The 17,314-nt window shown below is 41.4% G+C and overlaps 1 protein-coding gene across 1 annotated transcript in view; it reads right to left on the bottom strand.

The window, feature by feature from the left end:
- sspo (SCO-spondin) overlaps positions 1–17,314 on the bottom strand; it is a gene marked incomplete at both ends in the record, with an annotated part of 126,697 nt that overhangs the window by 15,688 nt on the left and 93,695 nt on the right. Inside the window, 10 exons of the mRNA XM_080417392.1 lie at positions 1,117–1,343; positions 2,943–3,107; positions 4,590–4,636; positions 7,117–7,271; positions 7,972–8,099; positions 11,319–11,489; positions 12,151–12,347; positions 13,045–13,183; positions 14,776–14,892; positions 16,248–16,409. Coding sequence (XP_080273518.1) covers positions 1,117–1,343; positions 2,943–3,107; positions 4,590–4,636; positions 7,117–7,271; positions 7,972–8,099; positions 11,319–11,489; positions 12,151–12,347; positions 13,045–13,183; positions 14,776–14,892; positions 16,248–16,409 — 1,508 coding nt within the window. The remainder of the gene's footprint in view (positions 1–1,116; positions 1,344–2,942; positions 3,108–4,589; positions 4,637–7,116; positions 7,272–7,971; positions 8,100–11,318; positions 11,490–12,150; positions 12,348–13,044; positions 13,184–14,775; positions 14,893–16,247; positions 16,410–17,314) is intronic.

Here is a 17,314-nt window from a genome sequence, read left to right as displayed (position 1 = left end):
ATTGAATACATATATTTAAAGCAAAACATTTGTAACTCAAATCTTTGCTTCTGGGGGTTCTACAAATATCTCCTAAATCCTAACAGTTTTTTATTTATTTTTTAACGTACGTATGTTGCTCTATATCAGTGGTTCTCAAACTTTTTCAAGTGAAGGACCCCTGAAAGTTGGCCGCGGACCCCTCTATCTCAAAATATGTTGTTCCAGGGCCCCCCCAGAAGCAAAGATTTGAGTAAAAAAAAATTGTTTAAAAAAATGTAGGCCTACTCAAAGATTTGCACCAGTTTTCTTGATTTTTCAAAAATAGCAGATCTACACGCTCATAGCACTCGGTGCCGCGCTATGAGCTTGTAGATCTGCTATTTTTGAATAGCCCAAAGAAATGTAAAAGTGACAGAGATGCGTCCCATGTCTTAATGGGATAACACAATGGAAGTGGAGCGGCGGGGCAATAAACACCATGCTAATGGCTAATGGCACAATGGGATCGCGCACAATGGGTACAACCGGCCAACTTTCCCCTGTAGTGCATGCGCGTGTGTGTGTTGTGTTTGTCGGCGTGTGCGCTAAAATATCAGCCGGTGAATGTTATATACTGTATGTGCAAGTATCCATCTCATGCACACGTACGCCTACCTGTTCCAGCGAATGTGTGCTTCTGCAAACACATGCGTGTTTAACTCGTTAATACCGGGAAAGCATCATGTGTCATTTTATATTTTAGCTACAGTATATTGTCAAAAATAGCAGATCTACAAGCTCATATTGCGTCACTTCCTGCCGCGCTATGAGCTTGTAGATCAATTTCTTTTTGGAAAATCATGTTTTTTTTTTAAGTGAACATTTGTAACTAAAGCTTTGCTTCTGGGGGTCCCTGGAACAAACATATTTTGAGATGGGGGTCCGCGACCAAATACATATAATTTTGGGGGTCCTTGACATGAAAAAGTTTGAGAACCACTGATATAGAAACATAAGTTTTTCAGAAAACTGTTGGGATTTAGAAAACATTTATAGAATCGGCCTCAGGTCTTAAAGGGTTAAGTGTGTGCGTGTGCGTGTGCGTGTGCATGTGCGTGTGTGTGTGTGTGTGCGCGCGTGCGTGCGTGTGCGTACCTCTCGCAGCGTGTCCTGGTCATGACAGGGGCAGAGGGCGGGGATGACACACACGCCCTGTGTGTTCCTGTAGCGTCCGTCCTCACACACACAGCCCTCCTCGGCGTGGTGGTCGCTGCAGTTCACGGGAGGTGAGCCGTACACCTCCTCGCAGCTCCTCTCACACACGCGCGGCACCTCCTGCGACGACGCGCTCCTCCTCCTCCACTGCTCTCCTCCGGGACATTCTGAAGACCATTCATTGATTGATTGAATACTTTATTAACAGTTTGCAAACAGTACAGTGGTACGATTATACGATGGTGCTAAAAGGATAACACAGAGTGGTTCTGTGTATTCAATTCATAGACATTCAGTGGTGGAAAAAGTACTCAAATTCTTTACTTAAGTAAAAGTACCAATACTGCAATATAAAAATATATGTTACAAGTAAAAGTCCAGAATTCAAAATTAAAAGTAAAAGTACAAAAGTATTGGCATCAAAATGTACTTAAAGTATCAAAAGTAAAAGTACTAAATATTTGAAAATAGCAGATCTACAAGCTCACAACGCGTCGCGATGCGACGCGTTGTGAGCTTGTAGATCGGCTATTTTCAAATAGCCTAGCTATAAAATAAGGCTAAAGTGGTTAATGTATGTTTTATAATATAAAAATGTATATCTGAAAAGTAACTAGTAACTAAAGTTTTCAAATAATTGTAGTGGAGTAAAAGTACAATATTTGCCTCTGAGATGTAGTGGAGTAGAAGTAAAAGTATAGACAATTGAAAATACTCCAGTAAAGTAAAAGTACCTCAAAATTGTACTTAAGTACAGTACTTGAGTAAATATACTTAGTTACTTTACACCAAGACATACAATAATATACAATATATCCTAGACATCATCAACACTAGTAGCAATAAAACATATTATGTACAATAAACTGTTGGGGGTGGAAGAAAAGAAATGAAAAGAGAGAAGGGAGGAGGAGAATGAAAGAAAGGGATGAGTGGTGGAAATGGATAATGAATGGGGGAAATGGATAGAAGTGGAAATAGATTGTGGAGGAATGGTAAATGAATGGAGAGAGGAGGGTGTGATGAATACAAAGGAAGATGATGGGGACAGTAAGGGAATGAGTAAGGGGGCGTATGGCGGGAAAATGGGGAGAAAATGAGAAGTTATTTATCACCGTCAGTGGTGGAAAAAGTACTCAAATTCTTTACTTAAGTAAAAGTATCAATACTGCAATATAAAAATACTCTGTTACAAGTAAAAGTCCAGAATTAAAAATTTACTTGAGTAAAAGTACAAAAGTATTGGCATCAAAATGTACTTAAAGTACCAAAAGTAAAAGTACTAAATATTTGAAAATAGCAGATCTACAAGCTCACAACGCGTCGCGATGCGACGCGTTGTGAGCTTGTAGATCGGCTATTTTCAAATAGCCTGGGTATAAACTATAAAATAGGGCTAAAGTGGTTAATGTATGTTTTATAATATCATAATTTATATCCGAAAAGTAACTAGTAACTAAAGTTTTCAAATAATTGTAGTGGAGTAAAAGTACAATATTTGCCTCTGAGATGTAGTGGAGTAGAAGTAAAAGTATTGGAAATTGGAAATACTCAAGTAAAGTACAAATACCTCAAAATTGTACTTAAGTACAGTACTTAAGTAAATGTACTTAGTTACTTTCCACCACACCGTACTATGAGACCTTCATCAACCCAGCTCTCTTTCTGGTCAGGATATATATTACAACAGCATTACATCAGTCAGTTAGACCACTCAGCATAATGAACCGTGTTCTTCCTCTCCTCCTCTTCCTCTCATAACTCACCACAGTCCGGGGCCGTGCAGGTGTCGGCGCGCCGGTCGGGGCCCTCGCACGGGGCCCCTCCGTACTCGGCGGGCTGGAGGACCGCCCGCGTGGCGCTCCGCCGGCCCGTGCCGCAGCTCGCCGAACACGGGCTCCACTGGGACCAGTTAGACCACTCGCAGTCCACTGGGAGAGGGGGGAAAAAAGCAAACAAGCAAAAATGTTGTTATTTGATGTGATTTCAGACAAACGGCAGGGAGAGAGAGAGAGAGAGAGAGAGAGAGAGAGAGAGAGAGCGCTAGCAAAAGGAAACTACGGTATGAGGCTCCTAAGAGAACCTCAAAAAACTAGTGAGGAAAAGAGAATGGCTGAGCGCGACTGAGAAAGTAAAGTGTGTTACGAATAGAGAAAAGGTTTTGACATTTGCATACACACGTCACGTTTGGGGAAATTGCTTTTACTTGCTTCGCCCCGCAGGTGGCTGCTCAGGTGGCTTAGATTTTGTTGGGGTCAAAAGGGGTCTTGCTCGGGGAGACTTTGACACGTACACTGGGTAACCCGAGGGTCAAACCAGAGACTTCCCCAGAAGGCATTTCTTTTTAGAAAAGTTTTTTTTGGGGCTTTTATGCCTTTATAGATAGGCTGTAGACTGACAGGAAATGGGGAGAGAGATGGGGGGGGGGGAGACACGCAGCAAAAGTCGTCGGGAACGGGATTTGAACCCACGACACGCTGTCAGGCTATAGGCATTGCAGCCTAGGGTGCCTGGACCGCCACGCTACGGCCCACAGGCCCCCAGAAGGCATTTCGACCCACTCAGCTATGGCTGCCTACAAATTCTCTGTCATACAAAAAAATATTATCTCTAGCGCCGCCTACCAGCACGGCATGGTACTGTCTGTTTATCACACACGACTCCCAGGTTAACGGACAGTGATTGATGGTGATACTGGTGCTCAGTTACTGCAGCCGAGTGTCATTGCGGCCGTCACCACCCGAATGCATTGACACATAGATCAGGGTCTATAGAGTCTAAGGCCCTGATAGCGTCTAGACTAACTCTATAAGCTTTCAACCAAAAGATTAATGGCTGTATCGCTTTCCTCTCCCTCATGTTTCCTAGCTGAAAGGTAGACGCCTCATAGGTTAGGAGAAGGGAGCAGCAAGCTCGACAGGACATCACACCAGTGGTGGAAAAAGTACTGAAATGTTTTACTTAAGCAAAAGTATCAATACTGCAATGTGGCAGTACTCTGTTACAAGTAAAAGTCTGGAATTCAAAATTACATACAAATTTACCAAAAGTAAAAGTACAAAAATGTTTGAAAATAGCCGATCTACAAGCTCACAACGCGTCGCATCGCAACGCGTTGTGAGCTTGTAGATCGGCTATTTTCAAATAGCCTACGTATAAAATAGGGCTAAAGTGGTTAATGTATGTTTTATAATGTAATAATTGATATCTGCAAAGTAAAGAGTAACTAAAGTTTTCAAATAATTGTAGTGGAGTAAAAGTACAATATTTGCCTCTGAGATGTAGTGGAGTAGAAGTAGAAGTATAGACAATTCGGAAATACTCCAGTAAAGTAAAAGTACATAAAAAGTGTATTCAAGTACAGTACTTGAGTAAATGTACTTAGTTACTTTATACCACAGGACATCACTCACCGTCACAGGGCTCCGAGGTGCAGTTGAGCACTCCGTTCTGGCAGACACTGGAGGGAAGAGAGGGACACATACAGTAAGAGTTAAAAGGGGGATGAAACTCTAGGCTGCTGTTGTTGTAGTTTGTTTTCAGGTTCATGTTACATGGCAGGCTGCATAACACAACATACACTGTGATTTTGTAAGCGACACAGCCGCAGCGCACACACACACACACACATCACATGAATAATGGGTGCGTTAGATTGTAGGTGTGTCAATACTGTCTATGCCTGGCACACTGGCACACCCATGATGACCCCTGGGCACACCTGAAATCTATCACATCCATTATTAATTTGATTATCTGCAGCTGAGTTGCCATGTCTCTAAATCTGCTATAGTTTTTAACGTGAACTGGGAAACGAACTAAAAAAAAATCAGCCCTGGCATCCCTGTTTTGGTGACGTCATTAGACTGTGGGTGGTCAAAATATGTTTAAAATGTGCAAACATTTAAAAAATATATCAGATCTACAAGCTCATAACGAGTCACGATGCTATCCATTGTGAGCTTGTAGACAATTTTGCCATTTTAATCGGATCTAAAGGGTTACAATGCAAGACGTTATCAGTTATTTTTGTAATTTTTTCGTACAACTCTTGTATGCCATTTTAATAATGAGGCTTAAGTGGTTGTACTGTAGATGGGGAGCAACAGAGACTTTGACGATATTGAATATATTCAAAGTTTTCAGTACGTTATGAAAACATGATAATGCAAAAAGAGAGAAAAGCAGACACAAAGAGTAGAACCAACATCTATTCTTCTATTCTGAGGATAAGGGTTTGTCTTTATAATTAGACATAATTGACAATATTGTTTCATGTAATTGTGTCGCCAGTGAAGCGTCGCGTCAGTTCATGCAGGACACAGGAGTCATACGCGCCCCAGCTGTGTGATCAGCTGTCAGCAACGCTTCTCTACACTCCAATCACAACTCATTCTCACAACAATATGGCTCCCTCCTACTGTACACTGATTCTCTGCTATTAAATTTGCCACCACCCCCAGCCTCCATCTTCTATTTCAGAGTCTTGCATGTTAAACTGAAATGTAATGTTGTATGGCTCTAACGTTAAACTGGAATTCAAGTTTTGCATGTCTCAAGTTGAATTGCAACTGATTCAATATTTAGCTTTGAGCCCGCTCTTGTATACCCATGGAGGGGTTTGAATAGCATTCCCTGATTTCGTTTAACATGCCACTTAGGGGAAAAAAATTAGGGAACATCGTAAAAGCGGAGCCATCACTGGCATGTAAAACTTAGCCTCGCGTAGCCAGACTATATCACTGCGTGAATATGAGTCTGGTGCTTCCATGAGGACGTTTTTTTCCCCAAGGGGCGGGATCAAAACAATGGCCATCGACGCAATTGGTTAGACCTACAACCAACTACCAATTACACTCCCATATTCGAATACTGGGCCCTGATTGGTCACCCACGTCTTCTGGAGCAGGAAATGGATTCTCTATGGAGCGGTGCCAGACCCAAATCGCAGAGTGCAATTTTTTTTTGCACTCGCAGATTCGTCTGGTCCCAGGCTATGTAAAACTGTATTCCATTTGTTGCAATAAATGGTTAAATCTATTTATGAGGTGTGTGTTCCTGACTGAATTGATGGATCACAGAGTAAGGGAGAACCAGGGCAATAAAGAGAATGAGAAAGAGAGAGAGAGAGACAGAAATTAAAATGAAAAATGAGAGATAGAGAGCCTGGCTGAAGATTATTAGGAGGCATTATTACAAGTGAGGGCTGAGACGTCAAAGCAGTCCAGACATGAGATCACTGCGTCAATAAGACCATTAAACAATCACCATACCCTCGTTCAGAAAGATGAAATGACTTACAGCATGTCTGGACGTCTGCATGCCAGACGATCTATTACACATTAAAACACACCCCCTCATCACACTAATAGACACTAGCTACTGACTGGCACAAAATACATCTCTACAAGTATAATATTGTTACTGTCGGGTGGAAACCTAATGTAGTTATTATTGAGTCACAAGCTCTTGTTAATATCTTTCATTGGTACATTTTTTTTTTAAACCCACAGATAGACGTTTGTCTATCTTTGTTGTAATTCTTTTGCAAAACTCTTGTACGACAAAGTAGGGAATAAATAAACATAAAAAAAACATAAAAAGTTGAAATATGGAGATATAAGGTTTCTGCGCATCAGTGATGATGTGCAAAAAAATCACCGTAGATGGATTTGAAAATACATTTGGACCCTGAATACATTTTAGCAATTATAGCAAATATCCATATTGTATAATGAAGACTTCAGAATGAGTGTATATTACCATGTGTTCCAGAGGTAACAACACTTATAGATGAGTGTGATGATGACTGGGCTATCTTACCATGTGGTACAGTGTGTGATGATGACTGGGCTATATTACCATGTGGTACAGTGTGTGATCATGACTGGGCTATATTACCATGTGGTACAGTGTGTGATCATGACTGGGCTATCTTACCATGTGTTACACTCCAGCTGTATGCTGGTTCCAGGCGGCACCACGGCCTCAGTGATGTCTGCCAGGCTGACGTTCCAGCTGAGGTTACCAGAGGTCAGGGACAGCGGGGAACAGGGACATGCGTCATGGGACACACAGGAGCCTCTGTAGAATACCTGAGGGACACAGACAGACAGACAGACAGACAGTATGAGATATCACAAAGCATCTTGTGGAGAGAAATTCAATTGTCGGTGCAAATAAAGCACGCCATGCTCGCGCGCACACACATACACACACACTCACACACACACACACACTCACACGCGCACACACCAGTGGTGGAAAGTAACTAAGTACATTTACTTCAGTACAATTTTGAGGTATTTGTACTTTACTTGAGTATTTCCAATTTCCAATACTTTTACTTCTACTACACTACATTTCAGAGACAAATATTGTACTTTTATTCCACTACAATTATTTGAAAACTTTCGTTGCTATAGTTACTTTGTAGATTTTGATTATTATTAACAAAACACACAAACCACTTCAGCCCTATATACATTTCGGCCATTTGAAAATAGCCGATCTACAAGCTCACGATGCGACGCGTTGTGAGCTTGTAGATCTGTTATTTTCAAAAGATTTGTACACATTTGAAGACTTGAAATGGGACATTCTGCGTACTTTTACTTTTGATACATTTTGATGCCAATACTTTTGTACTTTTACTCAAGTACATTTTGAATTCCGGACTTTTACCTGTAACACAGTATTTCTATATTGCGGAATTGAAACTACAAGTACATTTGAAGAAAAAAAAATCCACCACACACCCACACACACACACACAGTGTAGTGCAGTGTACACACCTGTCCAGGGGGGCAGGTACAGCCGGGGGTGCAGGGTCCAGGCACACACTGTGTCTGCGGCCACAGGTCCTCACAGATATATGGACAGGAACCAGCACACGTACTGAACACCTGGCCACCGGGACACTCTGAAACACACACACCAAGACAGATACACAAAGTTTTAAGAAGTAGTCAATATAGCAGATCTACAAGCTCACGTCACAACGCGACACGTTTCTCTTTTGGGTCTTGAGCTAAAAGGTTTGGGAACCGCTGGACTAGATCATTGGTTCTCAAAGTGGGGTACGGGGACCCCCAGGGGTCCTTGGGGGGGTTCCAGGGGGTCCCCTGCAAAATGTGTTGTCATAGCGTCACAACAATTTTAACCACTTTAACCTTTTATACTTTGCTATTCAAAAATAGCAGATCTACAAGCTCATAGCGCGGCACCGAGTGCCGCGCTATGAGCTTGTAGATCTGCTATTTTTGATTTTTTTTTAAAAATGTGTGCAAATCTTTGAATATATATATTTTAAAGCGGACATTTTTAAGTCATATCTTTGCTTCTGGGGGTCCCTGGAACAATATATTTTGAGTTGGGGGTCCTTGACATGAAAAAGTTTGAGAACCGCTGGACTAGATGACTTGTCTGCCTCCCCTACAGCTCCTGCAGCCTCATTAGTGAAACAATCACATCACATACTGTGAAACCTTGATGAATAAGCTTATGTTAGACTAAATGATTTGAGGTGGTACCAGGAAAGCCACGCAGAATAATTTATTACCGTTCAGTGAATTTGCCAACAATTACTGTTATTTGATAACAATTGTCTCCAGTCACGCTTCATTAACTACCATCTTCACGAAAGAGAATTTGTTGGCGGTAAATCAAACTTTTATGTAGGCCTAGTCAAAATCTATTATAAACGCAACCCCCACAAGCTGCATGCCTTTGCATAATTACAAGCAATCCCTAAACAATTATCGGCATGGGTTTGATTTTTGTAATTGCATTTTACCTCAAGACAGCAGCACCCGAGAGAGAGGAAAGCAGAGAGAGACCGTGTGTGTGTACGCGTGTGTGTGTGTGTGTGTGTGTGTGTGTGTGTGCGCGCGCGTGCGCGCGTGCGTGTGTGTGTGTGTGTGTGTGTGCGTGCGTGTGTGTGTGTGTGTGTGTGTGACTGTGTGTGTAGGTTTTAACTGTGCTTAATAACCTACCAAACAACAAGGCAAGTGGGCTTGTGTTTATGGTACATTGAAAGCCGCAAAACATTTCAGCACTGATTAACACCCTTAATGTCTGCCTGAGCAACTCTTGGAAAGGAGCATTAATCTATATAATCATCTCAATATCAACAATACATTTAATGATGTGATTGAGAGCTCTATACTGTGATCATAATGAATGAAACCACCAAGATGTTCCTTTAACGTGTACATGGATACTTGCTGCAGCTGTAAAATTATGAAGTAACTACTGTACCATCTCTGCAAGTGGGTATAATTAAAAAACAATAATTGTTCTGATATTTGTCAGCTGAGGAGATATGCATGAGATGTGTGTGCAAGGGCTACGAATAGTCGGACTGTCTAAAAATAAGGCAAATACAATTAGAAGAAAAGATGCTGTACGCTACGTATATACTATCTCGTGGTCTGCATTGCATTGTGACTGATACGTATATATGCGTGTGTGTGTGTGTGTGTGTGTGTGTGTGTGTGTGTGTGTGTGTGGGGGTGTGTGTGTGTGTGTGTGTGTGTGTGTGTGTGTGTGTGTGTGTGTGTGTGTGTGTGTGTGTGTGTGTGCGTGTGTGTGTGTTCAATTTACATCACGATAACGTATTCACATTAACTAGTTAATGAAATAAGTTAGAAAAGTAATTAGTTTTAATAGTTGGAAGAATCAAACACAGCAGACTGTGAGGTTGTTGTTTTATGTGATCTGATTGCACCGTTATACATTGATTACTGCTGATTTGCTATCACACCCAATGGTGAAAATAGAATTACGTACTTTTTGTCGCATTCCTAAGCAAACAATTTGATGACCGGCAGCGGTTCCAGTAGGAGACACAAAGAGTCTCCTTTGTATCTCCTACCGGAACCGCTGCCTGAATGCGACAAAAACGAAAAAATATCCATGGATTCAAGTCTCCCTGGGGTGACTAATCGATAGAAAAAAAGATTTGTTTTTGGGTGAACTATCCCTTTAACAGAAAATGCATTAATGTAGCTATATTCTCATACATATTACACAATTCAAAAAAAACTTTTCCTAGCAATCATTAATAGCAAATGATTCATCTCTGTTTCTCTCTCTGGATACATCCAAGTGTTAGGTGTAGTGTGTGTGTGTAGCGTCATAGTGCTTTGCAGGTTGTACCGGCCTGCATGTTAGCACTTTTCTCAACACGCCTCTGCATGTAATTACAAATGTTCTAAGTGTTAGTTGTGGTGTCAGACGTTCGACAGGGCAGAGCGCCTCAGCTTCATTTAACACCACACCTGCTGCTACACCTAAATAGGTGTTAACCACATAGGCCTAAAGCCCTATTTTACACTTGGACTATTCCGGAATAACAGATCTACTGTACAAGCTCACAAGATGTCGCATCGCAACAAATTGTGAGCTTGTGGATCTAATATTTACCAAAAAATGGGATGCCAGGGTGATAGTGGTTAATTAGGTGGGTGGGCTTGAGGTACTGGTGCCGCACACTGCCGGGGGCGGCAGTGCCTCAACGAGGTAGAGCGGCCGCTTGGGAAATGGAGGGTTCTCGGTTCGAAACCCCTAACTGCTCCCAATGCAATGAGCAGGTCGTTACCTTGCATGGTTTCAAGAATCGTGTTGCAGATTCAACTTTTTCATAGATTTCATAGATAGCTTCATAGACTTGTTCGACAGCACTGTCATCAATGTTGTATAAATGTATGTGTTTTTGTTTAGTTTTTACACATTAGCTTCTCTATCAATTCATGTTAAAGTGAATTTCCAGACATTTGACCACTTAAAGCCTCAATACTAAACTTGACCATTGGCTCTGTACTTGGTTTGCTCTTTTTCTCCTTTACACCAAACCTCTTTGCCAAAAATAGCAGATCTACAAGCTCACAACACCTCGCAGCGCGAGGCGTTGTGTGCTTGTAGATCGGCTATTTTTGGCTAATGTTCCCCTCACACCCCTCAGAATCGAATCATACTAAGATTTGGAGGACCCCCTGTAGTAACTCTGAGGACCCCCTAGGGGTCCCGGACCCCCTGTTGAAGACCCCTGTATTAGACCCCCCCCCCTTTCCTGTGTGTGTGTGTGTGTGTGTGTGTGTGTGTGTGTGTGTGTGTGTGTGTGTGTGTGTGCGTGTGTTACCTGGCAGGCAGCTGTTGGTGTTACAGACGGTGTGTTGTTCCAGTGGACCGGTACAGGACGCCCCGCCAGGCTCCGCCTCCTGCAGGACCGTCTTGTTCCGCGCCGACAGCCCGCCGCCACAGGAGGCGCTGCAGTCGCTCCACGACGACCACTCGCTCAACACACAGCCCGCTGATGCAGAGGAGGACGAAGAAGAGGGAGGGAGAGGAAGATGGAGGGCTTTAGAGCAGTGGTTCTCAACTTTTTTTTGGATAAGGGCGTTACGTGCGCGTGCGTGTGTGTGTGTGTGTAAAAGTATCAATACTGCAATGTAGAAGTACTCTGTTACAAGTACAAATCTGGTGTTCAAATCTTACTTGAGTGAAAGTACAAAAGTATTGGTATCAAAATGTACTTAAAGTACCAAAAGTAAAAGTATTGAAAATGTTTGAAAATAGTAGATCTACAAGCTTACAACGAGTCGCCATGCGACACGTTGTGAGCTTGTAGATCTGCTATTTTCAAATAGCCTATGTATAAAATAGGGCTAAAGTGGTTAATGTATGTTTTATAACGTAATCATTTAACTAAAGTTTTCAAATAATTGTAGTGGAGTAAAAGTACAATATTTGCCTCTTGAGATGTAGTGGAGTAGAAGTAAAAGTACAGAAAATTGGAAATACTCAAGTAAAGTAAAAGTAGCTCAAAATGTACAATGTACTTAGTTACTTTACATCGCTGGTATGCGTATGTGTGTGTGTGTGTGTGTGTGTGTGTGTGTGTGTGTGTGTGTGTGTGTGTGTGTGTGTGTGTGTGTGTGTGTGTGTGTGTGTGTGTGTGTGTGGTTCCATACCTGGGCATGTTCGCAGCACACAGCTCTCTGTATGTGTTGTATCATTACAGGGAGGACCGCCCACGGCGTCCTGGCAGGGGCGTGTCCTTGTCCTCTGGCCATGCCCACAGGAAGCAGAGCACGCGCCCCACTGGCTCCACGGCTCATAAACCGGACACGGGAGCTTGGTGCACACCAGTGTGCCGTTCTCACAGACACTGGTGGTGGAGAGAGACAGAGACAGAGACAGAGACAGAGAGACAGAGACAGAGACAGAGACAGAGAGAGAGAGAGAGACAGAGAGAGAGAGAGAGAGAGACAGAGAGACAGAGAGACAGAGAGACAGAGAGACAGAGAGACAGAGACAGACAGAGAGAGAGAGAGAGAGAGAGAGAGAGAGAAAGGATGATGAGTATGGCTAATTTATTTTAATTAGGTGCTTTTGTCAAGTGTCGCTTGATCAAAGTGGCAATTGGGGTAATTTCTTTTTTTACTGAAAGTATTACATCACCTTTTTTTTTAAACGACAACCATAATTTTTGTGGAGTGAAAAGTGTCAAAAATAAATTTGCCTCAACTCTGGGTGGAGATTAGGTAAAAAGGTGATTTTCTATCCAAAATGTATAGCCATTGTATTGTAAGCACAGGAAAACGTCAGGTCTGTGTATTTAAATGGGTGTACTGCAATGCTATTAACATAAAGCAATTACTGGGAAACGAGTGAAAACTTGTCTTAGCTGTTGCAAACTTTCCCCCCTCTTTTTATCTCTCTTTATATTATATCTTGCAGATTCACTGACATTTTTCAAGGAAATGTCAACGTTTGGGTGAAGTGAACTGAGCCTTTTGATGCACGAGGTGCCCTTTGCGATGAAACAGAGCCAATATATCAAACGAACTGCGGTGGTTACTGACCAGGTGTTACAGTCCAGAGTGAGCTTCTCTCTGGGGCTGAACTCCATCGTCCCGTTTCCTGACGGGACGCCACAGCGGCACTCTGTCACCGGAACACACACACCATCCTGCAACAACCGGCCCTCTGGACACCTGCAGCCTACAGAGAGACACAGACAGACAGACAGCATGAAGGGACGAAGGAACAGTGGTGGAAAAAGTACTCAAATGTTTTACTTAAGTAAAATTATCAATACTGCAATGTAGAATTACTCTGTTACAAGTAAAAGTCCGGAATTCAAAATTTACCGGTACAAAAGGGTACGTTGAGTACAAAAGTTGAGTAAAAGAACAAATATTGGTATAAAAAATTACTTAAAGTACCAAAAGTAAAAGTACTAAAATATTTGAAAATAGCAGATCTACAAGCTCACAACGTGTCGCGAATCGACGCGTTGTGAGCTTGTAGATCGGCTTTTTTCAAATAGCCTAGGTATAAAATAGGGCTAAAGTGGTTAAAGTATGTTTTCTAAAATAATAATTGATAATTGCAAAGTAACTAGTAACTAAAGTTTTCAAATAATTGTAGTGGAGTAAAAGTACAACATTTGACTCTGAGATAGTAGTGGAAGTAAAAGTACTGAAAATTTGAAATACTCGAGTAAAGTAAAAATACCTAAAAAATTTACTTTACTTTACACCACTGCGAAGGAATAATAATGTCTTTATTGTCCCCTCAGGGATATTCCTCTTCACAGTCTGTTCCAACAGTAAAAACACATAAGCATATATAACACAGAACATCATAACTAGGCCTGTCACAATTATTACATCGTCTAATCGCAATTATTTTAGATAGTCGCAATTATTTTTGCACAATCGTCATAATCGTTTCCATGTTGAAAAAAAGTTCACTTATTTTCAAATATAAAAAAGCAGAAATAGCCGATCTACAAGCTTACAACGTGTCACGAAGCTTGTAAGCTTGTAGATCAGCTATTTCTGCTGTATGTATACAATTATTCAATATGTCAATACTTTCTGTGTATATTTAAGTTATCTGCCATGTGCCATTTTGTAATACGAAGCCTAAAAGGCAAACAGAAATCGTTCATCACAATTATTTGAGTGACAATTAATCGTCAATCTAATTTTGTAATAGTGACAGCCCTAATCATAACACATAACAACATAACACCAAGACAATACAATGAAGTCCCTACACAACAACAACCGCCCCGTCTGTCAGCCAGGCAGTTTGATTAATGCCCCAACCAAGGAAGGACAGGAAGGAAGGAAGGAAAGAAGGAAGGAAGGAAGGAAGGAAGGAAAGAAGGAAAGAAGGAAAGAAGGAACAAAAGATGGAAGGAAGGAAGGAAGGAAGGAAGGAAGGGTCAGAAAAGTCAGAAAAGTCAGAAAGTTAGGGGGAAAAGGAATGAGGCAGTTTGTTTAACGCTGCAACCAAGGAAGGACAGGAAGGAAGGACAGAACAAAAGAAGGAAGGAAAGAAGGAAGGAAGGAAGGAAGGAAAGGTCAGAAAGGTCGGAAAGGTCAGAAATGTCAGAAAGTTAAGGGGGAAAAGGAATGAGAGAGAGATCCATCAAAAAAGCAAGAAATGTAAAGAAAAGAGCAAGCGAACAAGAGACAGAGAGATAACAGCATTACGGCACAAAGTTAATTTCAACATAGAGAAATAGTCGAGTCATAATGGAGACGAGCGTTAATCACTAGAAGATGAAGCTGAAAGTGTACCTGAGTGACAGGCTCCTTGGAGACACTGCACGTGGGCCCACAGGTCAGTGCAGCTGCGAGGACACTGATTGGCACAGCCCTCCTGGTACGTCCGCCCTCTGTCCTCACAGCGTTCACCTGAGACACACAGGACACACACAGTTCAGTTCACTCTGTCCCCTCCCAGAGAACACACACACTGTGGTGGGGAAAGTACTCAAATGTTTCACTTAAGTAAAAGTATCAATACTGCGAATGTAGAAATACTACTGTTACAAGTAAAAGTTCCGGAATTCAAAATGTACTTGAGTAACGGTGAAAAAGTATCGGTATCAAAATGTACTTAAAAGTACCAAAAGTACTCATTATGCAGAAGGTCCCATTTCACAAGTTTTCAAAATGTATGAAATGGATAAAAATCTGAAAATAGCCGATCTACAAACTCTTTTCAAATGGCCAAAATGTATATATGGCTGAAGTATGTTTTGTAATAATAATCAAAATCTACAAAGCAACGAGTAACTAAAGTATTCAAATAATTATAGTGGAGTAAAAGTACAATATTTGGATCCGAGATGTAGTGGAGTAGAAGTAATGGTATTGGAAATTCAAAATAGTCAAGTAAATACCTCAAAATTGTACTTAAGTACAGTACTTAAGTAAATGTACTTAGTTACTTTACACCACTGCACACAGACTGTAAAAAAAATTGCCAAAGCCAAAAACTTTCTGGTCACGTCTGAAGTAATCTCGTCACACAAGTCCCTTTTCCACACTTCGTTACACTGCTTAGTGTCGAGTCATTGCTGGAGGAGTGTCTGGTAGAAGACAATTTCCTCCAACCTGGTTTATAAGAGCAATCTCTTCCTTATCGAATTTGTATTTTCTCTAGTGGTTCTTAAGCTTGTACCCGAGGCACAATCGCCATCCGACAAATCCCAGAACAGTTTAGACAGATTTAAGTGATTTATTTTCCAAGGACGTTTAAGGCTGATAGCGATTTGCAGAAAACTAAAACTAAAACTAAAACTAAAACTAAAACTAAGACTAAATATATTGACAATTTCGTCAACAATTAAAAACTACACTAAAATGTCGGGGAGGGACTAGTGGAGAAGAGATCTAGTAGAACTAAGAAAAGTTGTTTTATGGTTGGTTGCGCTCGGGTGTGCATGCTGAAAATGGCAGATCTACAAGCTCACAACGCGGCGCGTTGTGAGCTTGTAGATCGGCTATTTTCAGCATGCAACCGAGTGTAAAATCAGCCATTACGACGCCATCAAGGCACCGGCAAAATACATTTTAGTCGACTAAATCAACTGCAGATTTAGTCGACTAAAATCTGATGATATTTTGTCGACTAAAACTAGACAAAAACTACATTTCTGATGACTAAAATATGACTAAAACTGGAATTTTATTTCAAAAGACTATGACTAAATCAAAATTTGCTGATCAAAAATCAACACTGGTACAGTATGCAGTATCTATACCTGGGCAGAGGCCTGTGTTACAGCTCTGACTCTGCGTCTGCTGGCTCCGACAGTGGGGTCCCAGGGGAGAGGCCAGGGGTCGCCGGTGGCGCTGCCTGACGCCGCCGCTGCACGGCTCCGCGCACACGCCCCACGCACTCCACGCGCTCCACTGGCACGCGTCTGGAAGGGGAAAATATATATCAGTCATCATCACCCGCAGTCATATTCATCACTATACTGCCCTCCTACTGACACCCCTGTGTTATCTATCATCTTCTGTCACCTTCATCGCAATCAGCAGCAGCATGAGGAGACCCTCGAGACGTAATCACAGTGGTGGAAAGTACATGTACTCAAGTACTGTACTTAAGTACAATTTTGAGGTTTTTGTACTTTACTTCGAGTATTTCCAATTTATATAAAATGTATATCTCCACTACAATTATTTGAAAACATTAGTTACTCGTTACTTTAGTTAGTTTGTAGATTTTGATTATTGTTACAAAACATACACTAACCACTACAGCCTATATACATTTCGGCCATTTGAAAATAGCAGATCTACAAGCTCACGATGCGACGCATTGTGAGCTCAAAAAAATTTAAAACTTGTAATGGGACATTCTGCATAATGAGTACTTTTACTTTTGGTACTTTAAGTGCATTTTGATGCCAATGCTTTTATACTTTTACTCAAGTACATTTTGAATTCCGGACTTTTACTTCAACAGAATATTTCTACATTGCAGTATTGATTGATTTTTTACTTTTTCCACCGCTACGTAATCATTGTAATCAAAATATTTTTGGTGGAACTTGCACGGTATGACAGAGCTGTGATTTATGATTCAGGGAGTGTATTTCGGACTAAACTTTGATATCAGTGAGTTTATATAATCTAATCTAATCCACACCGAGCGCTTCCCGTGGTCCCAACAGAGTCTCACCTCAACTTAAATGACTTGACACATTATTTGATTTCAAAGACATTTTTCTATGGGGATCTAAAGTGAAGGGGGGCAGGGGGAACAGATGAACGGCTACAGATGAAGTGAAATGAGGGATCAATCATTCTTTGCACACAC

This window comes from Gymnoscopelus braueri, assembly GCF_963280865.1.
Source record: "Gymnoscopelus braueri genome assembly, chromosome: 21".
Taxonomy (NCBI): Eukaryota; Metazoa; Chordata; class Actinopteri; order Myctophiformes; family Myctophidae; genus Gymnoscopelus; species Gymnoscopelus braueri.
The sequence above is the reverse complement of the archived record's forward strand: the minus strand, read 5'-3'. Positions and strand labels throughout refer to the sequence as shown.